This window comes from Aythya marila, assembly GCF_965140915.1.
Source record: "Aythya marila genome assembly, chromosome: 11".
Taxonomy (NCBI): Eukaryota; Metazoa; Chordata; class Aves; order Anseriformes; family Anatidae; genus Aythya; species Aythya marila.
In genome coordinates, this window is record NC_139052.1 from 3,315,114 (window position 1) to 3,338,222 (window position 23,109).

The window sequence follows — 23,109 nt, forward strand, 5'->3', positions numbered from 1 at the left end:
AGAGAACATCAGGAAGACCAAAGCTACCATATGACTACTTTAAACAAGAAATCAGACAAGACTGGACCAATTTATAGAACTGTACAGCTATGCTATTTTTTTAATATAAATAAACTCTTTTACCCAGACTGTCTCTTTATTTTTCTTCCACAATATGCAGATATGCAAGATATTTCAAGTGCTTAAATCAGCAAGCTGATTAGAATGCAGCACAGCAAATTTTTCACAATTCAACAGGCTCTTGAACCACCCCCCGAAAGACAAGAAGCAAGTGTAAGATTACAACACACTAACAAGTACATTACCATAATGAAGCCTTTTTTTTTTTTTTTTGAAGGATGAGATGAAGTTAGTATATCAAACACTGGAGTTAATTATTGATACATTATGCATGACTCAAGCTTGAACTATACTAATGGAATGCAATTAAGCATATTTTTCATATACAAGTCATTGCATGCCTAGTTTCTGTAACAATACCGCTGGCACCCAAACTCTTATCACTTCCATAGAACAGTTAAAGCAACAATACCAAATATGCATATTAGAAAGCTTGACGTGTGCCTTTTAACAATTTGTAAGAAACAAATTATTTAGAGAAAAACTTGCATCTTGCTGCTTTCTTGAAAAACAATTAGTTTCCAGAGAGGAGGTCAATTATTAAACTGAATCTCATTTTTTTTTTTCCATAAATTACTTAGTATTTTGGATCAAAGGGTAATTGCCCCAATTCTATTTCAAGATTTGCCATGTGTCTTCCATTAGTGCGACCATGTTTATGCCATTTACCTTCTCTTTTATTACGATGGTGGTACTTCTGAGCTTGTTTTTCATGTCTGGTATTTTCAGTTTGTGTAAAAGAAGGCCTTTTAGGTCGACTGCAAGGAGTAAACAAAAACTTATTACAACTCGTATGAAAGCACTTTTTAAAAGCATTTTGAAATACAATTACATTATCAAGAACAGCTTTTAGCATGCTGAGGTGAAAAAAATAGTATTAAGTAGTCCTTTCTCTTGCAAGAAAAACGTGCAGGATTCTTGTTGCTGTTTCTGTTTGTTTTTAACCATCATTAAGATGGTATACTTAAAAGAAATTCTTTCTAAAAATAAAACTGCTTTGAAGCTGGCTTCCTAAATTTCTTTGTAGAATAAAGCCAGGTGAATAGCTGTTTGAGTATCCCTACTGTGATGCTTGAGTGGAGATCTCAATCTGTTTTTAAGCTATTCTATTATATTCTGCTCTATAAAAGTAATGAAAACTTTATAAACCCCAATGCCTAAAAACATGTACTTTAGAGGTTCTCCAGTGTGCAAGTATAATAAATACATTTATATGGGAAGGAGTGGTGCTGACAAAAAACAGCTGCTCACCTACTGCCATTTGTGATGCACAGAGTGCCACTACACCGTATGCTGTTATTCTGTCACTAGAGTCCAGGCTTCTGCTAAACTGAGCTAAGGCTATTTTCATCCTCAGGATCATACAAAATACTTTATGACACAATCAGTAAATGTATTTGAAGCTTTGCTTCTCTGCAAACTGAAGTGCTTAAAAATAAACTGCTTAATTAAAAATTAATAATACATTAGTAAAAAGCACTTGAACTATAAATAAAAACAACTGAAGTCAGGTAGCAACCAAAACACCACATTTGAAAAGGCTACTTGGTAACTGATAGAAACATCCTGACAGTTCAACCTTCACTAAGAGGAGGTCCAACCTCACATAGCATGTAGTAACCCCAAAATTGTTAAGTATTTCAGACCTCCTGCTGCAATAAACACATAAAATAGTAAATAATACAAATCCAAAAGATAAACACAACTGAAGAAATGCACCTCAATCTAACTATTCAATATGTGTTGTGCTGAATACCAGAGGGAAAAGTTCCATTATGTCTTCAAAGACAATGACTAATTTATACATGTAATGCAGTAGAAGTTCACATACAGCATTTTTTCCTACCTGCTCAGAATAAACATTAGCACAAAAGACCATATAATCAATTTAGTAACAGCCATGAAAGTAAAAGCCACAGAAAATATAGACGTTTAATTATTCCAGAAAGAGCAAGTTCCACACTATATATTAAGGCTGCTTGCTTAATTTTCTTCACCAAAGTCTATGCAGTAGAAAAAGTCCATCATTTCTAGCACCTTTGGGCCAGTCAAACTACCACAACTACTCTGCAGAAAGCCTGAGAATACCATTAGATACAGGAAAGCAATGCAGGCAACAGTACTTGCCAAGGACATTTGTAAGCAAGTCTGAACAAATTTTAGTCTGGGCCAGGATCTCAACTGGAGTCTGCTATTCAAGCAGCCTTGATCTGGGGATTAAGACCAGCTCAGTACTATACGAAGTAGTGAAACTCCTGCAAGCCAGCAGGTAAGATCCCTGACAGAACAGGACTTTAAGATTGCCCAAACACATCCAAAAACCTTCTAATTCAGGGAAGGACAACAGGGGAGCCCTAGTTAACGCTTCTCACGAGATTGCCTGTCTGATGAAATGAAAAGCTCTCATACGTGTTCAGTCTAAAGTAACCCTACCCGCAGCTACAGTTTTCTAAAAGACTCTGTGGAAATTTTGATTGTGCTATGTACAGTGGATCTGTAGTACCTCATATATACATAAATTATTTTTTTTTTTTTTTGAAGTGGGTTAGGAGGGTACGAGAGAAGAAGGGCACGGAAATGTTAGTGTGGGAGGTACCCTCTAGTATTTCCACCACTGAGTCCTTTATATACAACTGTGACTAGAAAAAAATCTATTAGAACACCACCACCAGTTGTTTTTACAAAGACTACATTTCATTAATGGTTCAGGAAACATTGAAACAAACCTGGGTCCATATTGGGGTGAATTATCATACTGAAAGTAGTATCTGTAGACGTACTTGTCCAAATCATCAAAAACGTTTTCATTCTTACTTTGATATTCCTTCATATCTTCCAGATAATCCTTGACATCATTAACAAAATCAGTGAACAGCATCTGGTCATGTATAAAAAGCCCATTATGAAAAAACTTATTGATGAAATTTTCTAGTTCTCTCCAGTGATGAAAGTTATGTACAACTTGTTGCAAATACTTCTTCATTAGCCGATTAAATTCATCTACCCTAATAGGATCTGATACTCTGTTAAAGAGACTAGTGAATTCTTGATGAGCACATTCAAAAATACCAGAACAGCCTTTTAGGACAAACTGATGTCTTCTGTTACACAAAGGATCGTTAAGACATTTGTCTGAACCTGTATCTTTTTCAAACGTCGTAAACTGATGTTTTCTTCCATCTTTGAAATCTTTTGACATGTGAGGTCCCCTGTAATGCATGTTCTTCAGATTCTCATAAGAGTTATGCTCTCGGTAAAAAGTTCGAGCTTTCTTGTTTGCCTCGTACTTTTTATCATTTGACTTCTTCTCCTTTTCATCAAAGATGTTTTTTGTGGTATCTTTAAAGTGTCTGAATGTAGACTTGACAGAATCAGAGAATTTTTTCAGGTTTTCTTTCACTGCTTCTTTAGCCTGCTTAATCTTTTCTTTATGGTGTCTAACAAACTCTTTGGTGGAATTTTTCATGGCATCAAAAGTTTCTTTAACTGAGCCAAAAAATGATTCTTTTGATTTCTTTTTCAACTTACTTTGCCCTTTAGCACCTTTCTTTTGTCCCTTTTCATTCATTTCTTGTTTTTCAGTTTGATCTTTTGCTTCAACACACAGCTTCTCCCATAAGTCAGAGCGTTGTTGCTCAAAATTTAGCTTTTTTTCTAGTTCTGCTAGTCTTCCTCGCAGAGTTTCTATTTCTTCATTTTCTCTTAATGTATCATCATCAGCAACATTGTCAGGCGTTTGACGAGAACCTAGCTGTTCTAGTTCTTTTTTCAGAGCTTCTGTAACACGACGTTCTTTGTCCAATTCTCTCCTTAACATCTGTGCTTCAGCAAAGAGCGTTTCCTTTTGTCTAAGAAAGTTATGATTTCTTTGCTTTTCCTCTTCCAAATGTTCCCTTAGTTTCTGGTTTTCCATGACAATAGACTCAGTACTAGTACCTTTATCTTCCAAGTTTCTGATTTGTTGTCTTAGTTTTCTTAATTCTTCCTGAAGTGAAGCCAAAGCTTTTTCTTCCTTCTCTAGGGATTCTCTTAAGTGTTGATTTTCTGCAGCAAGACTTTTTTTGTGTAAGTCAAAGGATTTCTTTTCCGTCTCAGTAGAAGTCAAACACGTGGAGAGATCTCCCTTAAGCAACTAAGGCAAACAAGCAAAACATAGTATGATTAGAATTGTTACAATTTTAGCTAGCAAAATAGAAGACCAAGGTAAACCCAGAAGAGTTCACTTGTCATTTTGGCTGAAGTGACACATGTTGCAGCAGGATACAAAAATAGAGCTCTGTGTGTGTGTATCTCTGAGATAAACACACAAACACTTCCTTGACAACACAGACCATGTGAGAGGCTCCCACTTCCAACCAGAGGTCATCACCCCTTGTGTTTTACTGATTTAAATAGCTGAAAGATAGTAAACTGTATACTTGAAGTGATACATCTTAAAACAAAATGAAAAAGTGTGCATGCTGTTTATGCCTAGCAATCAGGGTTTACATACAAAAACAAATACATGAGCAGAAGCAATTTATTAAGCAATTCAGCAAGAGAAATTGATCTTGAATCAACTTCGTTGCTGCAAGAATGTTTTCGTGTAACCATACACTAACACATGAGGATACTCCCAGTCTCTTAGCATACAAACACTAGAATTAAACAACTGTATTGTATTAACTGCTGCTGTCAGCAACATTAGAAAAAAACACTCCACACACAAAGCACTTCCTAGTCTTCTCTCTGAATTATCTGAAGCTGAACAAAAAATCTGGGTTGTTGAGTATTTGAAAAATGAATAACCATGAATAATTTAAAAAGCAAAGTTGTAAAACTGTAAGTTCAACCAAAACAGTTTTTTGTTTGTTTGTTTGTTTTTTTACCAGCACAGTTCTATTTCTCCTGTCTTTATAAATGACAACCTAGCATTATGTCACAGGGAAGAAGATGGTCTCTAGAGCCAGATAACTGCCAGACAACTACTAGGACTGCATACATAAAAAAAACTTTATGGTTAGACACATATCATTAACAAATTTCATCAAATTACAAAATATGTCAATAATGCAGTGGAACTAAAAATGACATTCTCAAAAGGAATGTATTAAAAATAAATATGTAATGCATTTGTGTGATAATTTCACTTTCTGTAAACTACACCCGTATAACGACAAATAATCACACAACTTCCAGCTAAACTCATACCTACCCCCACTTTATCTCCTTGCTCTTGTTGGCACTGGTAAAGGTCATCTTTCATATCTTTTAATTCACGTGTCTTTGTTACCAGCTGCTGACGTTTCTGAATCTGTATTGTACCTAAAAAGATAAAAACTTTTTGATATTCTCACTTACAGCAGTTACAAGGAAAATATGAACAGATAAATCTAAGTATCATCTTCATATTCCCTGCAAATTCAGAAGCATTCTTACCTTGCAATTTCTGCCCAGTACTTACTAGTAAGACTTAATTTTGTTACAGCTAAACAGTTAAAAATCTTTTCTCACAGCTAAAACCAGATTGTAATATACTGATTCTGTTTCTTCCAACAATAAACAATTTCTCAAACAGACCCATCAATTCTCCATTAGTCCCATTCGAGAAGAACAAAAAAAAAAAAAAAACAACTTTAGGAACACTATATGCAAAAAAAAAAAAAAAGGCAGGAATGAATGTGTGTAAGGTTTCTTGTTTTTTTCAGTAACATGCAAGACAACACAGACAGAAGGGAGTACATTAGTCCACAGATTATCTGTTTCAGAACTACAACATTTACTGTTAAATAAAGTTACATAAAAAAGATAGTATCAGCACAGTATTTAAATTTCCATGCAGAAACACAATTTGTAAACATTTCTCACAAAGCAGCAAGTATCTCTAGGTTTTGTCTTTGTCATTCTTATCCATAAGAGCAAAGTCTGAAGAGTCAGCAAATACCCTGTCTTTTCAATTGTCAGAAGAAAGCTGAGGTTTTATTTATTTCTGAAAAAAAAATACCTTTATTGCACTAGCCACCAATATTTTCTCTTAGTTAAAACTTCTTTACTAGTGCTTCCCTACCTATACAGGTTCTGTAAACATGATGTAGTTTTCAGGTCTTCACTTTTAGGTGTCTCTTGAATTGACGCTACAGCAAATGGCAACAGTAAGGTTTAGGTATTTCTTTCAAAATCAATGCAGAGTGTGCAGTTTTTCCTCTATATCTGTATTTAAGATGAGTATTATTAAAGAGAAGAAATTCCGTAAATACTATTACACTGAGGTATTTTTTTTTTGTGCTCTCAATTTCCGTTTAAGATATTCTCAAGTATGAACTTTAAAAAAAAAAAAAAAGTACTCTAAACCAAGTTGAACCTCAATAGTTCAATACAGCTAAGGGAAAGCAACCTCTTTACAGCAATGATTTTCAGTTTACAGTGTCCTGATGGACATTCATAGGAAGCAAAGATCCTTGCATAAGTGAATTTAAATACACTGAGAGTAAATTTGTTTTTCTTATTTAAGTTTTTAGATACGTTTTAATTAGTCCATGGCTTTTAAGAATCTGAAAGATCATCATTTAGTGTAAGGAGTTCATGGTAAGTGGAAATTGAATTACAGACAGAGAATCAAACTCACTGTCTCCCCTTGTCAAGGCAGATTTAGATACAGTACCAGCTGGAGACAAACCCATCAGTGAGGAATGTTACCTCATCACATGCTTTTTTCCAGTGTCTTTGCTACCATTTCCATGTTGCTGATTTGTCATTTTGCTTACTCTAAGTCGCAACATCCTTCAGATTCTTTAAGTAATCTACCCAAATCTCAAGCATTAGGGTAATGTTTCCTTTTATGGCTTCTGCTTAAAGAAAAGAAATTAACTATCTGAATGTCCACAAGGAAACTGTCTTCTGGCTAGAGTTCCCTAACTTCAGCTTTTCCAGTTATATGTTGTTCCTGGAAAGCTTGCCCTCTCTCAGATCTCCTTTCTAGAGCATCACAAAGCCAGCTAACTCAGTTTTTTATACCAATAAGAACACAATTATTAAAATGTAATCCTACTCTTCTTCTAAATCTTAAAAAAAAAAATTTAAAAAAAGAAGTAAAATGTGATGAATCTTAAAGAAGCAGCCCTGGAGCTCTAGCTAAAAAGGAAAACACTATCCTGGTAGTGATTAAAAAAAAGTAATTCCTTAAAAAGCAACACCCTACAATTCTCTAACACATCAACTAACCTAGCATTAAGAGACTGCTATGGTATAGTCCTTTAGAAGATAGATTTCTCTTTGCAAATATGTTTTAAAGAACAAAAACAAATCACACCTGAAACAGAAAGCAGGGTTTGATTTCCCTTCTAGTGGCAGAAAGATGAGTCATCACATAATCCCAAAGAACTTTCACTCAAATTAAAAACTAAAGGCACACAGAGCTGCTTTCTCTGCTGAAAAGCTATCAGTGATGACAATTTCTGTTTAGAAGATTCAACAGGTTAAATTGAATTCCTTAATATATTTATCACCCTTTGTACATTTCCAAAATATATTTCTCATTCATACATCTGCAAATTCTTTAAAAGCATGGTATTTATCATTAGCTCCAATTTAAATTTGGTGAAATGATGAGCAGAAGTGAAACCTCAAGTTACCAGAGCAAAACATTATCAGAGATCCTTCTAGTCACTCTGTTCTTCTCTGCTTCTAGCATGCCAATGTTTATCAGTAGGGTTTTATACCTGCTATTACTTGCTGCAACTGCTAAAGAAGAAGTATTTTACATGACTGCATTAGTCACGCATACAATGCTGCATACACTAGTAGTTCCTAAGATTCAGTTATCGTGTTTTATATCACTATGCATACACAGGTATGAGTGTGTAAACATACATACATGCACACTATTTAATTATTAAACCTGAATGCAAGCACAGCACCCACAGTATCACTCATGACTCTTACCTTCAGGTTTACCTAAGATGGAAAAAAACTGCGTCAAGTGAAAATTAGCCTTTCAAAGTAAATGTCAAAATTCAGATTCCTAACAATTAGTCAAAATCAAATCCAGTTACAGTCATATTCCCAGTCCCAAACTGAATCACAAGTCTTACTAAGGCACATTTCATACACAACCAGAACTACTCATTAAAAATGACTACTAAGAAATAAACACCCTCTTTTTTTTTTTTTTTTTTTGATCATATCACACAAATCTTACATGATCAGGATTGCACTCCACAGATTTAGATCAGTAATGAGTTCTGCTAATTTGTTAAATGTAGCAACAATCTGTAATGTTCAACTTTGGGCAAAGCACTGAACACGGAAAAATTGCTGCTATTGTGGACTCGTTAAGTCACTCTAGAATTGCAAGGACACATACAGCTTATTTTCTTCCACTGGAGAGAGAAAAATATTGATACTGTGAACTCCTGTAAAAAAATATGCTTTGCTTTGACGTTTACCAGATGAGTACAAATAGGACAAAAGCCTGAAATGACTTTCTGAACACTAGTGGGAATGATAAGCACTACCATAAATCTACTTCAAAAGAAAAGATGTGAAAAATTAAGCGTAGACACTGCAGTATGAGAAAATGAAGAAAGATCTACCTGAAAGAGTGAACAATATTTAATTTATTATTATTTGCTTTAATTTTAATGTAATTACATTAAATACACTTGCACTGCTGAAGGGCCTCTCTATTTTCCACACATTAGCTGTTAATTCATCTCAGTTGTAGGTTCCAGGTTTAGATTTTTAGCATAGAATGAGAAAAATTAGATTCAAAAATAAAATGGTATTTGCTACGTATGCACACTCTTGATTCTATGTATTTTACTTTCTATAAACTCACCATAGAAGTGTCCAAAGCCCATGCTGATGGCAATCACCAATGCTAGTATGATGCATCTATTCAGGCCGCTACTGAACTGGCGCTTGTGCTGCTCTTCTCTGGGAGGTTCGGACTCTGGGTCAGCAGGGGATCTGCTCTCAGCCTCGGAGCTAGAGATCAGCCGCTTCTTAGCCCGACGTCTTCGCACTGTGGGACTGGTCTGATTGCTAGTTTCATCGCTACTTGATTCATCATTGCTAGCCTGAGATGAAAAAACTGGAAAACAACATAGAACAGTCTTTAAAATGCATTAATTGGTGTTATAAAAATAAGTACAAAAGTACAAAAAAGTACAAAAATTCATCTTATTCACACAAAAACATAGTGGGCATTCATCTCAGAGAATATTTATAAGAAAAAAAATCTTGATGTGACAGCTTGCACCTGATATCATATACAGAATGTTTGATATCCAAAGTTAAAAATCATTTTTAACATTAATTAACATTACCGGGAAAAACTGTCTGACACTTGCCCACACCTTGTAATTCACCCACTAATTCATGCATTTCTTTCACACAATGCTACTTCTTTAAAATATCCACATGTACTGCCTCTGCAAATTCTTGCAAAGTAGAAAAGTTAAGAACTCAGATTTCCTTCACTTAGAGATACTCAGATTCACCTATTTCATAACAAGAACAACAGTTTCTACAAGAAAGCCTCCTAAAAAGATGTAGCCATTGTTTTATTGTAGTGCCTCAAACTTCATTCTGTGATCAACCTGCAGCTGCAGACAAAAATTCCACTGAAGTTCCATGCACATAGCTGTTGTAAATATGCTAACTGTATATATAACTTTTTAACCACCTTTCAGGAAAAAAAAAAAAAAAAAAAAAAAACACATTTTCAACAAATCCTGCACAGGAAAAGAGCCCCTTGGGTGCCTCTGTGTTTGTCGCTGCCTAACACCCTGGGTCCATAACACTGATTACCTGACTGATGTTTTAGAATGACGGATCAACCAAGGTTTGAGATAAGCACAAGTTTTAACTACACAAATCATCTTCCAAGCTTTTTTTGTAGAATGGTATTTATGATACCGTTTGTATGTTTGTGTTCCTACAGCCCAAAAGCCTTAGATTCTAACTGAGAAAACAACAACAGAGCCAGAACTGCTTATTGCTATTAATGGTACAAATGCTTTCTACGAGTACTGTAAATAAATATAATCCAGTATACTAAAAATGATTATTTAATCTCTCTCCTTTGAAAGCATAAGCTTCAAGCATAAGGCAAATATAGAAGGGAAGCAGCGGCAGGATGAACAGCTTCCAAATATCTACACTCATGTATCTAGTTCACACGCCTGAAAAAGACTCAATGTGATTAATGAAGCCTCCAGCATGTACCAAAGCGCTCCTGCTTGGACAGTTCTCAGTTTGATGCCTGCAACTACACAAAGCTAATACCCCTTCCAGAAACACCGTTGTTCATTCCCTCATCAGAGATCATCAAGTTCAGAAATATTAATACAGAGTTACTGTCCTTGAACATTTCACTACTGAAAACCAAGTTTTTGAGCAAAGCCACGCACACATCACTGAACAGACAAGAATGTCAAGCAATGCCACAAGTAATCTATAAAAACCATTACCAATTAAGATTTTTCATGGAAAAAATAATCCAATTTAGCAGAAGTGATTACATCAACCTCACAGAAGATTACCAATTAGTATCTGAAATACATGTCTAATTTCTGACTCCATGGACAAGCACCATGTTAGATTATGGAAGATGATTTCCTTCTTACTACATATTAGTCAAACGAGACATTATGATTAAGACAAATCACTTAGCTACCTGACATGCAAATTCTTAAATTAGTTTATATAACTTGTCTGAAAGTACATTATTTTAGAATAACTCATTTAACCAGTTGCATACTTCCCCAATTCTGGGCAATAAAGACAAACATTCAGATCCCAGTCAGGACAGAGGCGTTTGTTTTTTAAATAAAAATGCAGAAGTCAGAAGTTATAAAGGATTATATAGACATACTTAGTAAGACAGGTGTTATTATTGCTTCTTTGTGTGTTGTTAAGCATTTTTCCCCCCAACAACCAAAGAAAATTAAGCATATGGAATACAAAAGTGGTTAAGCAACAAGAAGCTCTTAACCAAGTAGGATTTATGTATGTACAGTGGAGAGCAAAGAACAGGAAAAAAAAAAAAAAAAGCCAATCAAAAAGCAAAGAAAAAAGCTACAAGAAGTTTAGAGTCATTGCTAAGCAGATACTGACAAGCTGTCAATGACATTGCCTTACAACTGCTGAAAGAATTCAGTACAAAGCCAAACTAACAGGATGAGAAAGAGTATATAGGAAATAAAGTGTGATCACAGCAGCAATCCAAAATTCTAGCTTCTGCTACAATTTTAAAACACAAGATGTACACTTGAAAACAGATGATAATCACTATGTCAGTTAACAACGTGATTTTCTTTGGCATTTCTGTACAGATACATCTGAAGCATAGACATAACTTGCATACTGAAATAAGTGCTTTTGCTCAGTTAACTTACTTCATTCATGAAGCTGTTTGCATGGTTAGGACAGCATAAACTACAAAGGAATGGTTTCCAAATGCAAGCGTAGAATAAAATCCTCATAGGATGTTTTAGTATCTACATAAGGAAAAAGTAAAGCTCATCTTTTTCCAAACCAATAGAAAACTCAAAAAGAAGTAGACGGCAAGTATTGCTATTTGTAGAAAATGGCATAAAAACTTGGACTGCTAAACCTTTGGCATTTAAAATGAATGCAAAAGTGCTCCAGACATTCTATATAGTGCTTGGTCAATTAAACACAGAGTACTAGAGACCATGCTGGAATCAGCTTTAGAAGGAAGAAATTGTTTTTGTCAGTCACACAGATTTGGAATTCAACAAGTAACATTCTCTGGTCAAGCATACATACTAATACGTATTACAAAGTTAAATGATTTCCATTCCAAGTCTACATGTAAGTTTGTCATTTTTCAAAAAAAGAATAAATAAAACAGAATGACAGCCTAGCCAAACTTCAGTGAAGATTGGCTTTCAGCATCTGTTTGGAATATCACTACTACAAGATCAAGTCAGATTGGTAGTGATAATTTTTAGAACACTCCATGCAAGCTATAAGCAATCAGCTTTACACAAGCTGATCAAATTTAATCACACCACCTTGGAAAGGAAGACTGCGAGACACATGCTCTTTCACCTCATTGCCCCATTCCCTTACATAATCAGGAATCTTCCTCAGCTTCTCCAGCCAACTGACTTTTGTGTACAAAAAACAGGAAAAAAAAAAAAAAAAAAAACATTTTTAGAACTCAATCCTAAAAGAAAAGAGGAAAAACAAACTAAGCTTTCAATTAAAAGTTATATCAAGTCATCTAGAAGATTTAAAGGCGATAATTTTGCTGCTCATTGTCACTGGTCACAATTAGATGCTGTCAGTTTCTAAATTCAATGGATATTACACAAATACACAAAGCTATGAAGATGCTTAATACTACAGAAGATAAAACAACATTTTAAGATAAATCCTCCTCTTGAAAAAAATTACTTTGAAAGGTAAAAAAAAAAATCAGTAAGGCAAAGCTGTTATGAGAGAATAAAACAGAAAAGAATACAAATAAGCAGCCAAACAGAATTAAAAAGGACTAGGAAATGAGAATATTAACACAACAGTAAGGTTCTGCCGTTTTGTGATTGTTTTGTTTATATATATATTTTGTTGTTGTTGTTTTGTTTTATTTTATTTTTTAACTGTTCAAATATTCATATCCTTCCTCTGGATATTATGCAGTACTGTTAAATACTAGGAGTATCCTAATATGTACATAATTTACATAAGTGGAAAGACAAGCAAGTGTTCATAGTTCTGTTGCTACTAGTCCTCATGGCCCCTAAAATCATTCTAACCTAGTAGCTAACTATTGCCAACTCTCCAAATACCCAAAAGAACAGCCAAGAGAAAGCCTACATTATTCTAAGAGCAAATCAGCACTAGAAAATAACTATTATTTTATATTATTATTACTACATTGCTAGAAAATAACTTTCTATTTAAAGTAGCAAATGCTTCACTTAACATAATACTTCCAAGTAAAAAGAATGCAGACACATATTTGAACGAAGTTTCAGAGTTCGGGTAACAGAGTTCAAGGTATTGCCAGCATTTGGATGTGCACTCAACAAGACTTACTTTTTCCAGCTCCGGACAAACAAGATTTCCTAAGCAGATTTCTTTCCTGTGTCATTTTTGCACACAATTACTTCGTAATTTATTGCTCTTACCAGTTTCTGGTTGGGAAAATGCATATTGACTGCTAGAGGAGGAACCCATGTTAAAATCCTCTGAACCGCGAGCTTCTTCGCCATCAGCTGGAGCTTCCTCCTGACTTTGAGTTTCTTCCCCTTTCGGAGCTTCAAGCGTAACAATGTCAGAATCATCACTAATAGTCCCAACACAGGAACCATCATCATGCACTTTTTCTTTCCTTCCCTAAGGAAGAAGATAATGTAAAAAGTTATTCGAATACATAGAACATAGATTGACTTGAAAAAGTAGCAAGAGTTCCTAATGCTTTGAAAAAGAAAAATCAGTATCTTCATTTTAATACCTTTAAAGTATTGCTTCGCATTTTGAAATAAGGCTCACAGAAGCTTCTGAATAACATTATATATAAGTTACCTCTGGAACTGTCTGAGTTTCCTCAAAAGCAGAGAGTGTGTTATCTACCACTGGTACCTCTCCATCAGTGCTGTGCTGAGCTACATAAGAAAAAAAACAACCATGGGATTAAAACACAGCTTTATAAATTCCCCTCATTCCCATATACTATTAGAGTACGTTAGTTCTGTATGTGTTCTCATGCCAATATTATTACATGTAGTGATTAAAATAAGTGGATTTGCATTATATTAATATGCACAAGACTTGCAGTTTCAACTCAAGAAATACTAAGAGTGGCACAATGTCACTTTTTATGTATAAAAGCATTGCTGGTTCTTTCCAAATTACTCTTATTTGATCTATAGCAGTATTATATTTAATATATTAACACATCTTAAGTGATAGTACTACTATAAATTATCTGATAAAATAAACTAGGGCATATTATTCCATAACGTTTAAAACACTAACAAAATGAAAGACACTCTACTGCTTACACTTATTTTAAGAAAATATCTTAGATAATTGATTATTAAACAACACAGTGGTAACATACATAACACTGATAAAGCGAGCATTTTGACAGAGGCCTACAAAGTACTCTACTAAAAATAATAATTTTGTGTCAATGCTACAACAAATACTTGCATTTGTTTATGAGACTGTTTCCCTTTTAATATCCTACCTTGCAAATCGATTGGTTGCTCTTCTTCTTGCAAAGTAACATATTCTTCTGAAATGAATTCGTGGTTATCATTTGTGCTTCCATTTTCTGAAGTCACCGTCTCTATGTCAGAACCCTGGAGTTGAAGAGTTTGAAATAAGAGTTACTGTCCAAAACCCCATTAACTGTAGACTAACAAGAAAGGGTTACCAGGAAAACAGAACATTAATAATAAAAACAAGAGAAGAAAAACCACCATTAAAACTGATTTTTAGCAAAAAAAAAATCAGAAGAAACACTAAGTAACGACCATGATCGAAAAAGGGCCATGGAATACAATTCTAGAGGGGAAAAAAGTAAACTAGGTATCAATTAATAACTAAACCAAGTATTTTTAATGGGTATCTATTTCCTATTAGCTTTATTAGACTCATTTATTATATAAAATGTATAAAAACAGAGCAAGTTGCTAATTAAGCTTTGAATAGGGGAACTAATTTTTGCACACACGTCCATGAGTTGTATGTAAATGAACACACACACAAAGAAAGGGGCCTTCCTGAGTACCAACATGTACTCTGATAAGCACTACGACAAGGAAAAGCACGTATGCCCTACTCCATCTCAATTCTTACCAGCAAACCCAAATGGCTGCTTTACTAGCACATCTCTGACACCACGAAAATAAATGTTTATACCGTCTCTAAATTGTATTGCTGTCTTTAATCCAGAAAGGAGACTCAGTTATCAGTCAGCTGCCAGAGCAGAACAGGAACTGAAGATAAACACCACCACTCAGAGACTGCAGCAATGTGACTTGACAACCCTGAGCATTCAATCTTCGTATCACAATTTTTGCTTATAGTAATTAGTGGAACTCAAGTAAGACTATTAGAAAACCATAAGCACACAAAATCCAATTGAAAAATACTAAGTCACTGTGATCCATAAATAACTTGTACTGTTTTTGTAAACAGAGCTAGTTATTTTTGCAACAGCAGGTATGAAATTACAGTAGTAGTAATACTACCAGGTCAGTTTCCCTAAATGCTTGATTTCATGGCTTAAGCAAACATGTTTTTGTTTATGTTGGTATGCTTTTGTTTTTAAGAAGAGGCTGTACTTCAGGAAGATTTGATACCTCAAGAAGAGTTGCATCATAATACAAAGCTAACTTTGTTTTAAAAAGGCTTCACAAATTAAATTCTTGAGTAATTTGGCAAATAGCCTGGACTTTTTCTTTTGACAACAGAAGTATCACATCTTTTATCCCAAATGACTGCAAATTTCATTTTCAGTAGCTCTGTAAAATAACCATCCCAAGTATGAAAAGAGAGCATGTAATTAATTCATTGTTGAGTAACCCAGCTGTTGTAGCCAACTTCTAAACCCTTTTACTTTTATTAGAAATCCTCGAAGTCCAGAAGTCTACGCACTTCTGTATCCTGATCCTGAGGACTGGAGTGAGTGGGTTTTCTGTTTTTCTGTTAGTGACAGGATTCCTAACCTGTCATCCAACCCAAAACAAAGAAGTTGATCATTCTTATCTTTTGCCATTATTTCCTATTTTCCTCCAAGGAATGTGATATTTCAGGTACTTGAATTTGTTCTAGCACAGGCAACGCTGTGTAACATCTTTGTCAGTGACACAGCCAGTGAAATTGGGTGCACCCTCAACACATTTGCTGATGACACCAAGCTGCGTGGTGCAGTCGACACGCAAGAGGGAAGGGATGCATCCAGAGGGACCTGGGCAGGCTCACGAGGTTCAACAGGGCCAAGTGCAAGGTCCTGCACAGGGGCCAGGGCAATCCCAAGCACAACCACAGGCTGGATGGATAATGGATTGGAAGCAGCCCTGAGGAGAAGGACCTGGGGGCGTTTGTTGATGAGAAGCTCGACATTAACTGGCAACGTGCACTTACAGCCCAGAAAGCCCGTCCTGTCCTGGACTGCATCAAAAGCAGTGCGAGGGAGGTGACTCTTCCCCCTCTGCCCTGCCCTCGTGAGACCCCACCTGGAGTGCTGTGTTCAGCTCCGGGGCCCCAGCACAAGAAGGACACAGACCTGTCAGACTATAAGGACTAATAGGACAAGTCCAGAGGAGGGCCACAGAGACGATCAAAGGGCTGAAGCACGTCTCCTACAAAGAGGGGCTGAGCAACTTGGGGTTGTTCAGCCCAGACACAAAGCTCCAGAGAGACCTTATAGCAGCCTTCCAGTACCTAACACAACTAGCCATACAAAAATCTCATATAGCTCCACACATTAATTGAATAGGTTTTAAAAGACAACAAGTATTTTGCACCAAGAACCACTTTTTGCCTTGCAGACACGGTGTTAGCTCTTTCCATCCGCTGCCTCACGATCTGCCATCACAACTTCCTTACTCAGTAATTCGATTGCTTTTGTGTATGGCCTCATGGAAGGCCCCTCTTCAGTGAGGGGTTTGCCTAATTGAAGAAAACATCCTCTCAGTTGCTGAAACTAGCTCAATCCTGCGCTGTCACACAAATTCCTCCTCCACACGGGGCCAACATCCAGGTTATTTCTGCATATTTTATGCCTTGCTACCTCCTGCCTCAACAACAGGGCCAACAGCACAGATGGAAGGAGAGCTGCCCTGCCCTCCCGTCACCTGCACCTCCCAGCAAAGCTAATTAAGAGCTGGTATTCCCTTACTCATTGTAGCTTCCCTCACATTCCACGTGAGGCAAGAAAATCCAGAAAAGCTTCAGCATCTGGGGTATGGAATACGTAATTACACACCCCTGTAACATGGCCCTTTCCAGGGGATTTCCAACCAGTCCTCTGGACACTGTTGACTCCTGGGGACCCCAGATCCTCTCAATTTTCCACACCTTTCCTTCTCAACACAAACCTGCATACCACTCTCAAGAAAGTACTTAAAAGCCTGCAATTAAGGCCCAAAAGGCCTAAGTGCATCTTTCTCCAAACTAGCTAAGCATTCTGCAAGCAGAGTGAGGCAATACAGCAGATGTGTGACAGCACACCCAGCATGTCTTTATGCCACTCCCCAAACTCCTGACATACCTTTTCAGAGGCTCAACTCAAAGATGGAGAAGCTCCATCAGGAAGAAAAGTAATTGGTTATATGCAACTAGGAATAGGACAGTGGCTATAGCATGCTTGCAAGCCTTGAAAACTCCTCCTACTAACACTCTAGTCACTGAGCACATGCTTGTGACCATTTTTTCCACAAGATGGAATCTAGGGACAGAGAGCTGTTCCTAAACAGCAGCTGCCGAAGCCAGGATGAGAGAGCTTAGTGGCAGAAAAGACTTGGAGAAGTCACTGGATCACTGCCTTCTGCATTACATACTTCACCTGCCCATGATCTGGTGGGAGGACACACAGATGGACAGTTAATAGACACATTGACAACAACAGACAATTTACACAAAGTCCAGGCTTTCAATAAAGATGGAACAGAGGAAAAGCTCGCTAAAGTTCTAGTTCAAAGTAAGACTTCAATAATTATGCTTTTAAATAACAATTAAAATTTATAACAGCTAAAATAAAGCATACACATTTTGATACAGCAGTTTTCTATTTTATTATTTATAAAACTTTTTCCTATATCCTCTGTTGATAAGTAAGGTCTACAAAAAAACAGCAACAATTTTTTACTCCATGGGCAGCCTTATATTGACAGAACTCAATTAATTTGAGATCGGGTACCTCATGATTGATGACAGTCCAGCCACAGGACGAATCACTGTCACTGGAACTTTCAGACATTTTCAAAGCACACTGCAAAGAAACAGAGATTCTTTTAACATGCAAGGTATGTAATTTCAGTGCTCGCTTGACAAATAAGAAAAAAAAGAAGAACCAAAATCATGTCATCACACAACATTACACATTAAGTCACACGTTATTTTGAAATTGAGGAAAAAGAAGAAAAAATATGATGTAGACCAAAAATATATTATTTTGCACATATCCCTATTGTCATTTATGCTTGAAGCAAATGCAACTTCTCTTGCTACGTACCTATTTCAGCCAGCCAAAAAGCTCTTAGACTAGCTAAAACACATGGTAAACTAGCCAGTAAATCAATAATTAAGTTTAAAATTTGCTTGAAGCATCATTGCTTAAAGACACGTTTCAGTAGGTGAAGTCATTTTTGAATTGTTACAGGCGTAGGATCTATAATTTACTCAAGAAAAACAGCTTTTCTTGGATGAGGTACTAATTTAGGATCTTTTGAAACTAGTTTTCTTCAACTTCTGGGCAAAATAATGCTTCTGTTAACTCTTTTCAAGTATTCCTAAACATTTTACTTTCTACGACACTACTGGATGACTTTACTAATTATTTTCAGGACAACTTTCTGGCAGCAGCTCTCTGCCTGTTTATTCTCCTGGATGAGGAATACAGAGTACCCGTTACTGTTACACGCTTAGATTACTTCTCAAAGTTCTTTAAAAGATTTCAAAAAGAAATGTAATGCACTTCTTGTTCTTTAAAATACTTTTTCAAAGTTAAGCTGTTAAATAAAATTGATTATGGTTATATCATTGGGGGAAAAAAAAAAAAAAAACTTCTTAAAAACAGTACAGGCAGCTTATTGCTTCTGTGTTACATAATGCATCCAGAGTAATGAAATCACAAAGCAGATCCCGGTTCAATAAGGCTTCTGTATTCCAGAGAATTCTGACAACTTGATCCATCTGCCTTATTTCTCACACATAAAAACTTCTGGTAAGACCACAAAGCAAACACATCAGTTAACAACCAACGGAGTTATCAGACTTCCAGAGAAACTGAATTTCCATTCTGAAGCCCTAATTTGAATACAGTTGTCATTGTCCCTTTCCCTTCCCTCATCTGCACTTCTCTTAGAATATCAGCTAGGCGGTCAGGCTTTACTTACTTATTTATTAAAACCATACCAGCTCCTTTCATAGACAAAAAAAATGTATGTATCTGTTGACACAACTGCGTTTATAATCTGAAAAGGGCACACTTGGAAGAGCAGAGTCAGTGCTGGACACAGGCATGTCTGTCTTCCTCTAGCCAACTCAGCACTTCACCCTGGGCCCTGGCGAAGTCCACCCAAATGCCATCATAAGCTCCCTCTCCATCCAGATCAGACCGGCAGGTAACGGAGCACTGCATAAAACCAGCTCCTCTGAACACACAGCTGCAGCCTCAGGTTCCCATGTAGCCATTTAGCACCTGTCTTCCCCCCCTAAACCACAGCTTCAAGACATAGCCACGTGCTCTCTGTATAATCCAAAAATATTCAAAACAAACACAGGGACAAGCAGCCAAATAATCATTACTTTGTACTACTTGCTGCCCTCAGTAAATGCCCTTGAGGTACTTACTGTGTTTAACCAAAATGCTGTACTAATGTTGCACGGTTAACTGCATACAGGTGATCGGTCTCCAAGAAGTTTTAAAAGCAAGAAAAGAACGGAATAAAAAAGATAACAACTTCAAAATCATGGAGTTGATCAGTATGGCTACAGTATTTATCAGAATGGTGACAGACAACACGATGCAAGACTGAAAGGCAGCTCTAGGGTCGCTATATTCCTACAAGCAGGAAGTAAAGCATTTTATTGCTTATAATTATTTACATCCAAAAGATCAAAACAGGCTAAAAAGCTTGAACAGAAGAATAATTAGGCACACTGCTGCTGAAATTTAATCAACATCTGAACAGCTTAGTTCTGTAAGAGATGAATAAAACCTTGTAGTCACAACTAAACCTGAGCTCAAACGCTGTTTGTGCGCTGAAGGGCCTGGCAGCTGCCCTGCGCCCCACGGCTGGTCCTGCTCCCCAGCCTGCGATCTGTCACCAAACGACAACGAGCCGCTAACAGCCAGGAGGCGTTTCTCCTCCAAGCCCACAGACTCTGAGCACTCTTAGCTCTACCCTCCTGGAATCAGGTATTAAAAATAAACGAGGCAGCAGCTCCGTGCAGCACACACACACACAGCGCCCGCACAGCTACCGGCTGACAAAACAAACCCCCCCCCCTCCGGCACCGCGTCCTGTTCACCCCCGCACCTGCGGGGCCGGGGCCAGCCCCAGCCCCAGCCCCAGCCCCAGCCCCAGCCGAGCCGAGGGACGGCCCGGGGGCAGCCGGGGGCAGCCGAGGGCCCTCGGAGCTCGCTGCGGCCCCGCCGCCTACCTGAGCGCGGCCCGCCCGGGCCGGCCGCACCGCCGGTGACGCCGCCACAAAACAACAACGACCCGCCCGGGCCGGCGCCTGCGCGCGGCGGCGGCGCCCCGGGGCACGCCGGGGAGCGTAGTCCCCGCCCCGCCGAGGCCCCGCCGCCCGGCCGCCCCCCGAACTACAGCACCCGAAGCGCCCCGCGGCCGGCCGCCGGCCCCGCCCCCAGCCGGCGCCCCCCGGGCTGCCGTTGCTATGGCAACGCGGCGGCGCCGCCGAGCTCGGGCTCCAGGCCGCGGAGCCCTCGGCGGGCGGTGCGGGGAGGGCCGGGGACGGGGACGGGGCCGGGCCCCGAGGGGCGCGGGGAGCGGGCTGGCAACGAGCAGAGGGAAAAGAAGGGGTGGGCGTGGGGCCGTGCCCCCAGGGAAGGCGGCGTGGGGAGGGGGGGTGGGCGCTGCTGCAGCCCCCACCCTTCCGTACGGTACCAACGGGAAACCCCAAAGCCAAACAGAGCCGGGTCTGCGCGGCAGCTGATTAGCAAGGGTAATAAAAATAGCTGCTGTTGCTCAAGATTAGCACCGGCACAGAAAGTGATGCAAATGCAGGCGGTGTTACTGCACGCTCTGCGGCAGCCCCGTTATCGCTAAATAAGGTCACGCTCCAGCAGCCTGACGCTCCTCGACCTGGGCTGTGCGTGTGCTTCAGGGCATGCCTTGAGCAACATCTGCTCTGCCCACAAACATGTAACAAATCTGAAATGCTGCGCCCTGTTACTTGAAAGGCTGAGTTGAATCTATTTCTTCAGCAGGGAAAGATGACAACTTCTGCTGAGAAGCTGCCCTTGGGTCCCAACACTGGGAAAAAGCAATCTTCTCATGTGCCTGTCTGCGCAAATCCTGGCAATCCCGTGTTTTCCTGCATGCTGGACCCCAGAACGCTGATGACCAGTAGCTCTTCGAGAAAGCCTCAGGTTTTACTGTTTAAAACAACTTCAAGTGAATACGGTGCTATACCGCCTACTTCACAGATGTTGCCTTGTACTTACCATCCAGCAGATCAAACATTTACAAAACACTTACTCACCTGTGGGTCATCTCAAGATGGTTATTTGAATACTGCAATTGACAGAAGTCGGGTATATGACTACCCCAATTTGCAGCATACTCTGTAAAAATGGCTCTCAATTTTCTCAGACTTAGCCTAGACACCGAGCTTTAAGAAAAGAAATCTGACTGTTAGTGACAGTTATTCCCAGAATGACTGAAATGTTTGATATAACTTGGTTTTGCTGGGTTGAACAAGATGCATCAAAAAGGATGTAGCACATTTGATGATATACTTCTCTGAATCAGACCTAAACCTGTAAAAATAAAGCTTTTGAAACTGGGATCATAAATGTGTTACTCAAGCGTGTAGAAACAGTTAAGTGCAAGAGTCATTTCACTTGAAGGCTTATGTTTTAATTAAAAGTATTTTCTGCTTTTAAAACTTAAGGTCAGTCTCCACATTCCTGCACCTCAGGACACTAATATCAACATAACAAATATGACTTAGATACGGTATATGTATCACCAGATCAGGTGTTGAAATCATCAAGTTTAACATCCATTTGCTCCCAATGTAATTAAATGAGACAAGGTGGTGTTACTCATACCACCAAAGACACCTGCTTCACTAACTTTCCTCTAGAGAGGGCACTGTGTCTATTTCACAGCAGTAGAAAACGTGCCTGTCTACCTCAGAAAGAGCCTTTAGTAATTGTAACAAATCACTGCAATACAAATATCTTATGAAGATGTACACAAATTGTTCTAACAGACTCCAAAACCAAAACAGAGAATTAGGGACTTGCAATTTGTAGTCATTCAGGTTGGATCCCAGGAAGCCGCTATTAGAAAAACGAAGAATATTAAAAAGGACTTTGCATCTCTGGGGAGGATGTTGAGGGGATTGGGGGTGCGGGTAGTGTTCTCCTCTGTCCTCCCGCTGGGTGACTGGGATGCAGGTAGAAGGAGCAGAACAGGACAGGTAAATGATTGGCTGAGTGGGTGCTGTCTGGACCAGGAATTTGGGTATTTTGATCTTGGGCCATCCTTTGAGAGGCCGGGAATGTGGGCTATGGACAGACACCAACTGAGCAAGTGGGGCACAAGTGTGTTGGGGAGCAAGCTCTCAGGGCTGATTACCAGGGCTTTAAACTAGGTTCAATGGGGGAAGGGAGGGGAGCTAAAGGTGACAGAGATGGGCTGGGGGAAGTTGTCACTGCTGTCACTGTTGAAGACAGGGAAAAACTTCTGAGCTCTCCCATAGGATTGTCTGAGGGCTCCTCAGAGAAGGTAGCGTTCCCGATTCCCCATCCAGTATCTTCTTCTTGCATCCCCCAGGGGTAACTGCTCCTGCTACTTCCCTAAAGTGCCTGTACACGGATGCACAGAGCATGGGAAATAAACAGGATGAGCTCAATATCTGTGTTCGGTCACGGGGCCACGATCTCATTGCGATCACTGAGACGTGGTGGGACAGCTCGCATGACTGGAATGCTGTCATTGAGGGCTCTGTCCTCTTTAGGAAAGACAGGCTGGGGAAGCGAGGGCGTGGGGTTGCCCTTTATGTGAGGGAGCAATTAGAGTGTACCCAGCTCCACCTGGGGGAGGG

The 23,109-nt window shown here is 38.6% G+C and overlaps 2 protein-coding genes across 4 annotated transcripts; one reads left to right on the plus strand and one right to left on the minus strand.

Annotated features, from left to right (window-relative positions):
• Positions 1 to 70: 70 nt before the first annotated feature.
• CCPG1 (cell cycle progression 1) lies at positions 71 to 20,557 on the minus strand. Of its 3 annotated transcripts, none has more exons than XM_082768902.1 (10): positions 20,473 to 20,557; positions 18,005 to 18,076; positions 14,324 to 14,438; positions 13,657 to 13,736; positions 13,260 to 13,467; positions 12,141 to 12,236; positions 8,936 to 9,190; positions 5,315 to 5,424; positions 2,847 to 4,252; positions 71 to 878 (listed from the first exon to the last, which is right to left on the minus strand). In XM_082768902.1, the coding sequence occupies exons 2-10, from the start codon at positions 18,062 to 18,064 to the stop codon at positions 698 to 700; spliced, it is 2,511 nt and encodes an 836-aa protein (XP_082625028.1). In that variant the 5' UTR covers positions 18,065 to 18,076; positions 20,473 to 20,557; the 3' UTR covers positions 71 to 697. The 3 variants fall into 3 exon arrangements, with proteins under 3 accessions (XP_082625028.1, XP_082625029.1, XP_082625030.1); XM_082768903.1 differs by lacking the exon at positions 20,473 to 20,557 and adding an exon at positions 19,660 to 19,680; XM_082768904.1 differs by lacking the exon at positions 12,141 to 12,236 and having other exon boundaries at positions 20,473 to 20,556.
• A 711-nt stretch (positions 20,558 to 21,268) lies between these two features.
• Positions 21,269 to 21,625, plus strand: PIERCE2 (piercer of microtubule wall 2; the record flags this gene model as incomplete). Its single annotated transcript, XM_082769144.1, has 1 exon — positions 21,269 to 21,625. The coding sequence occupies one exon, from the start codon at positions 21,269 to 21,271 to the stop codon at positions 21,623 to 21,625; it is 357 nt and encodes a 118-aa protein (XP_082625270.1).
• Positions 21,626 to 23,109: the final 1,484 nt, after the last annotated feature.

Bases quoted from the DNA above. Each gene is read 5' to 3' on its own strand.
- CCPG1 (XM_082768902.1), bottom strand. From the start codon at position 18,064: ATGTCTGAAAGTTCCAGTGACAGTGATTCGTCCTGTGGCTGGACTGTC. The intron at 12,237-13,259 runs GTAAGAGCAATA...TGTACACAAAAG, and splicing joins ATTTTCCCAACCAGAAACTG to TCAGTTGGCTGGAGAAGCTG. The intron at 879-2,846 runs GTTTGTTTCAAT...TACTCCTTGCAG, and splicing joins TCACCCCAATATGGACCCAG to TCGACCTAAAAGGCCTTCTT.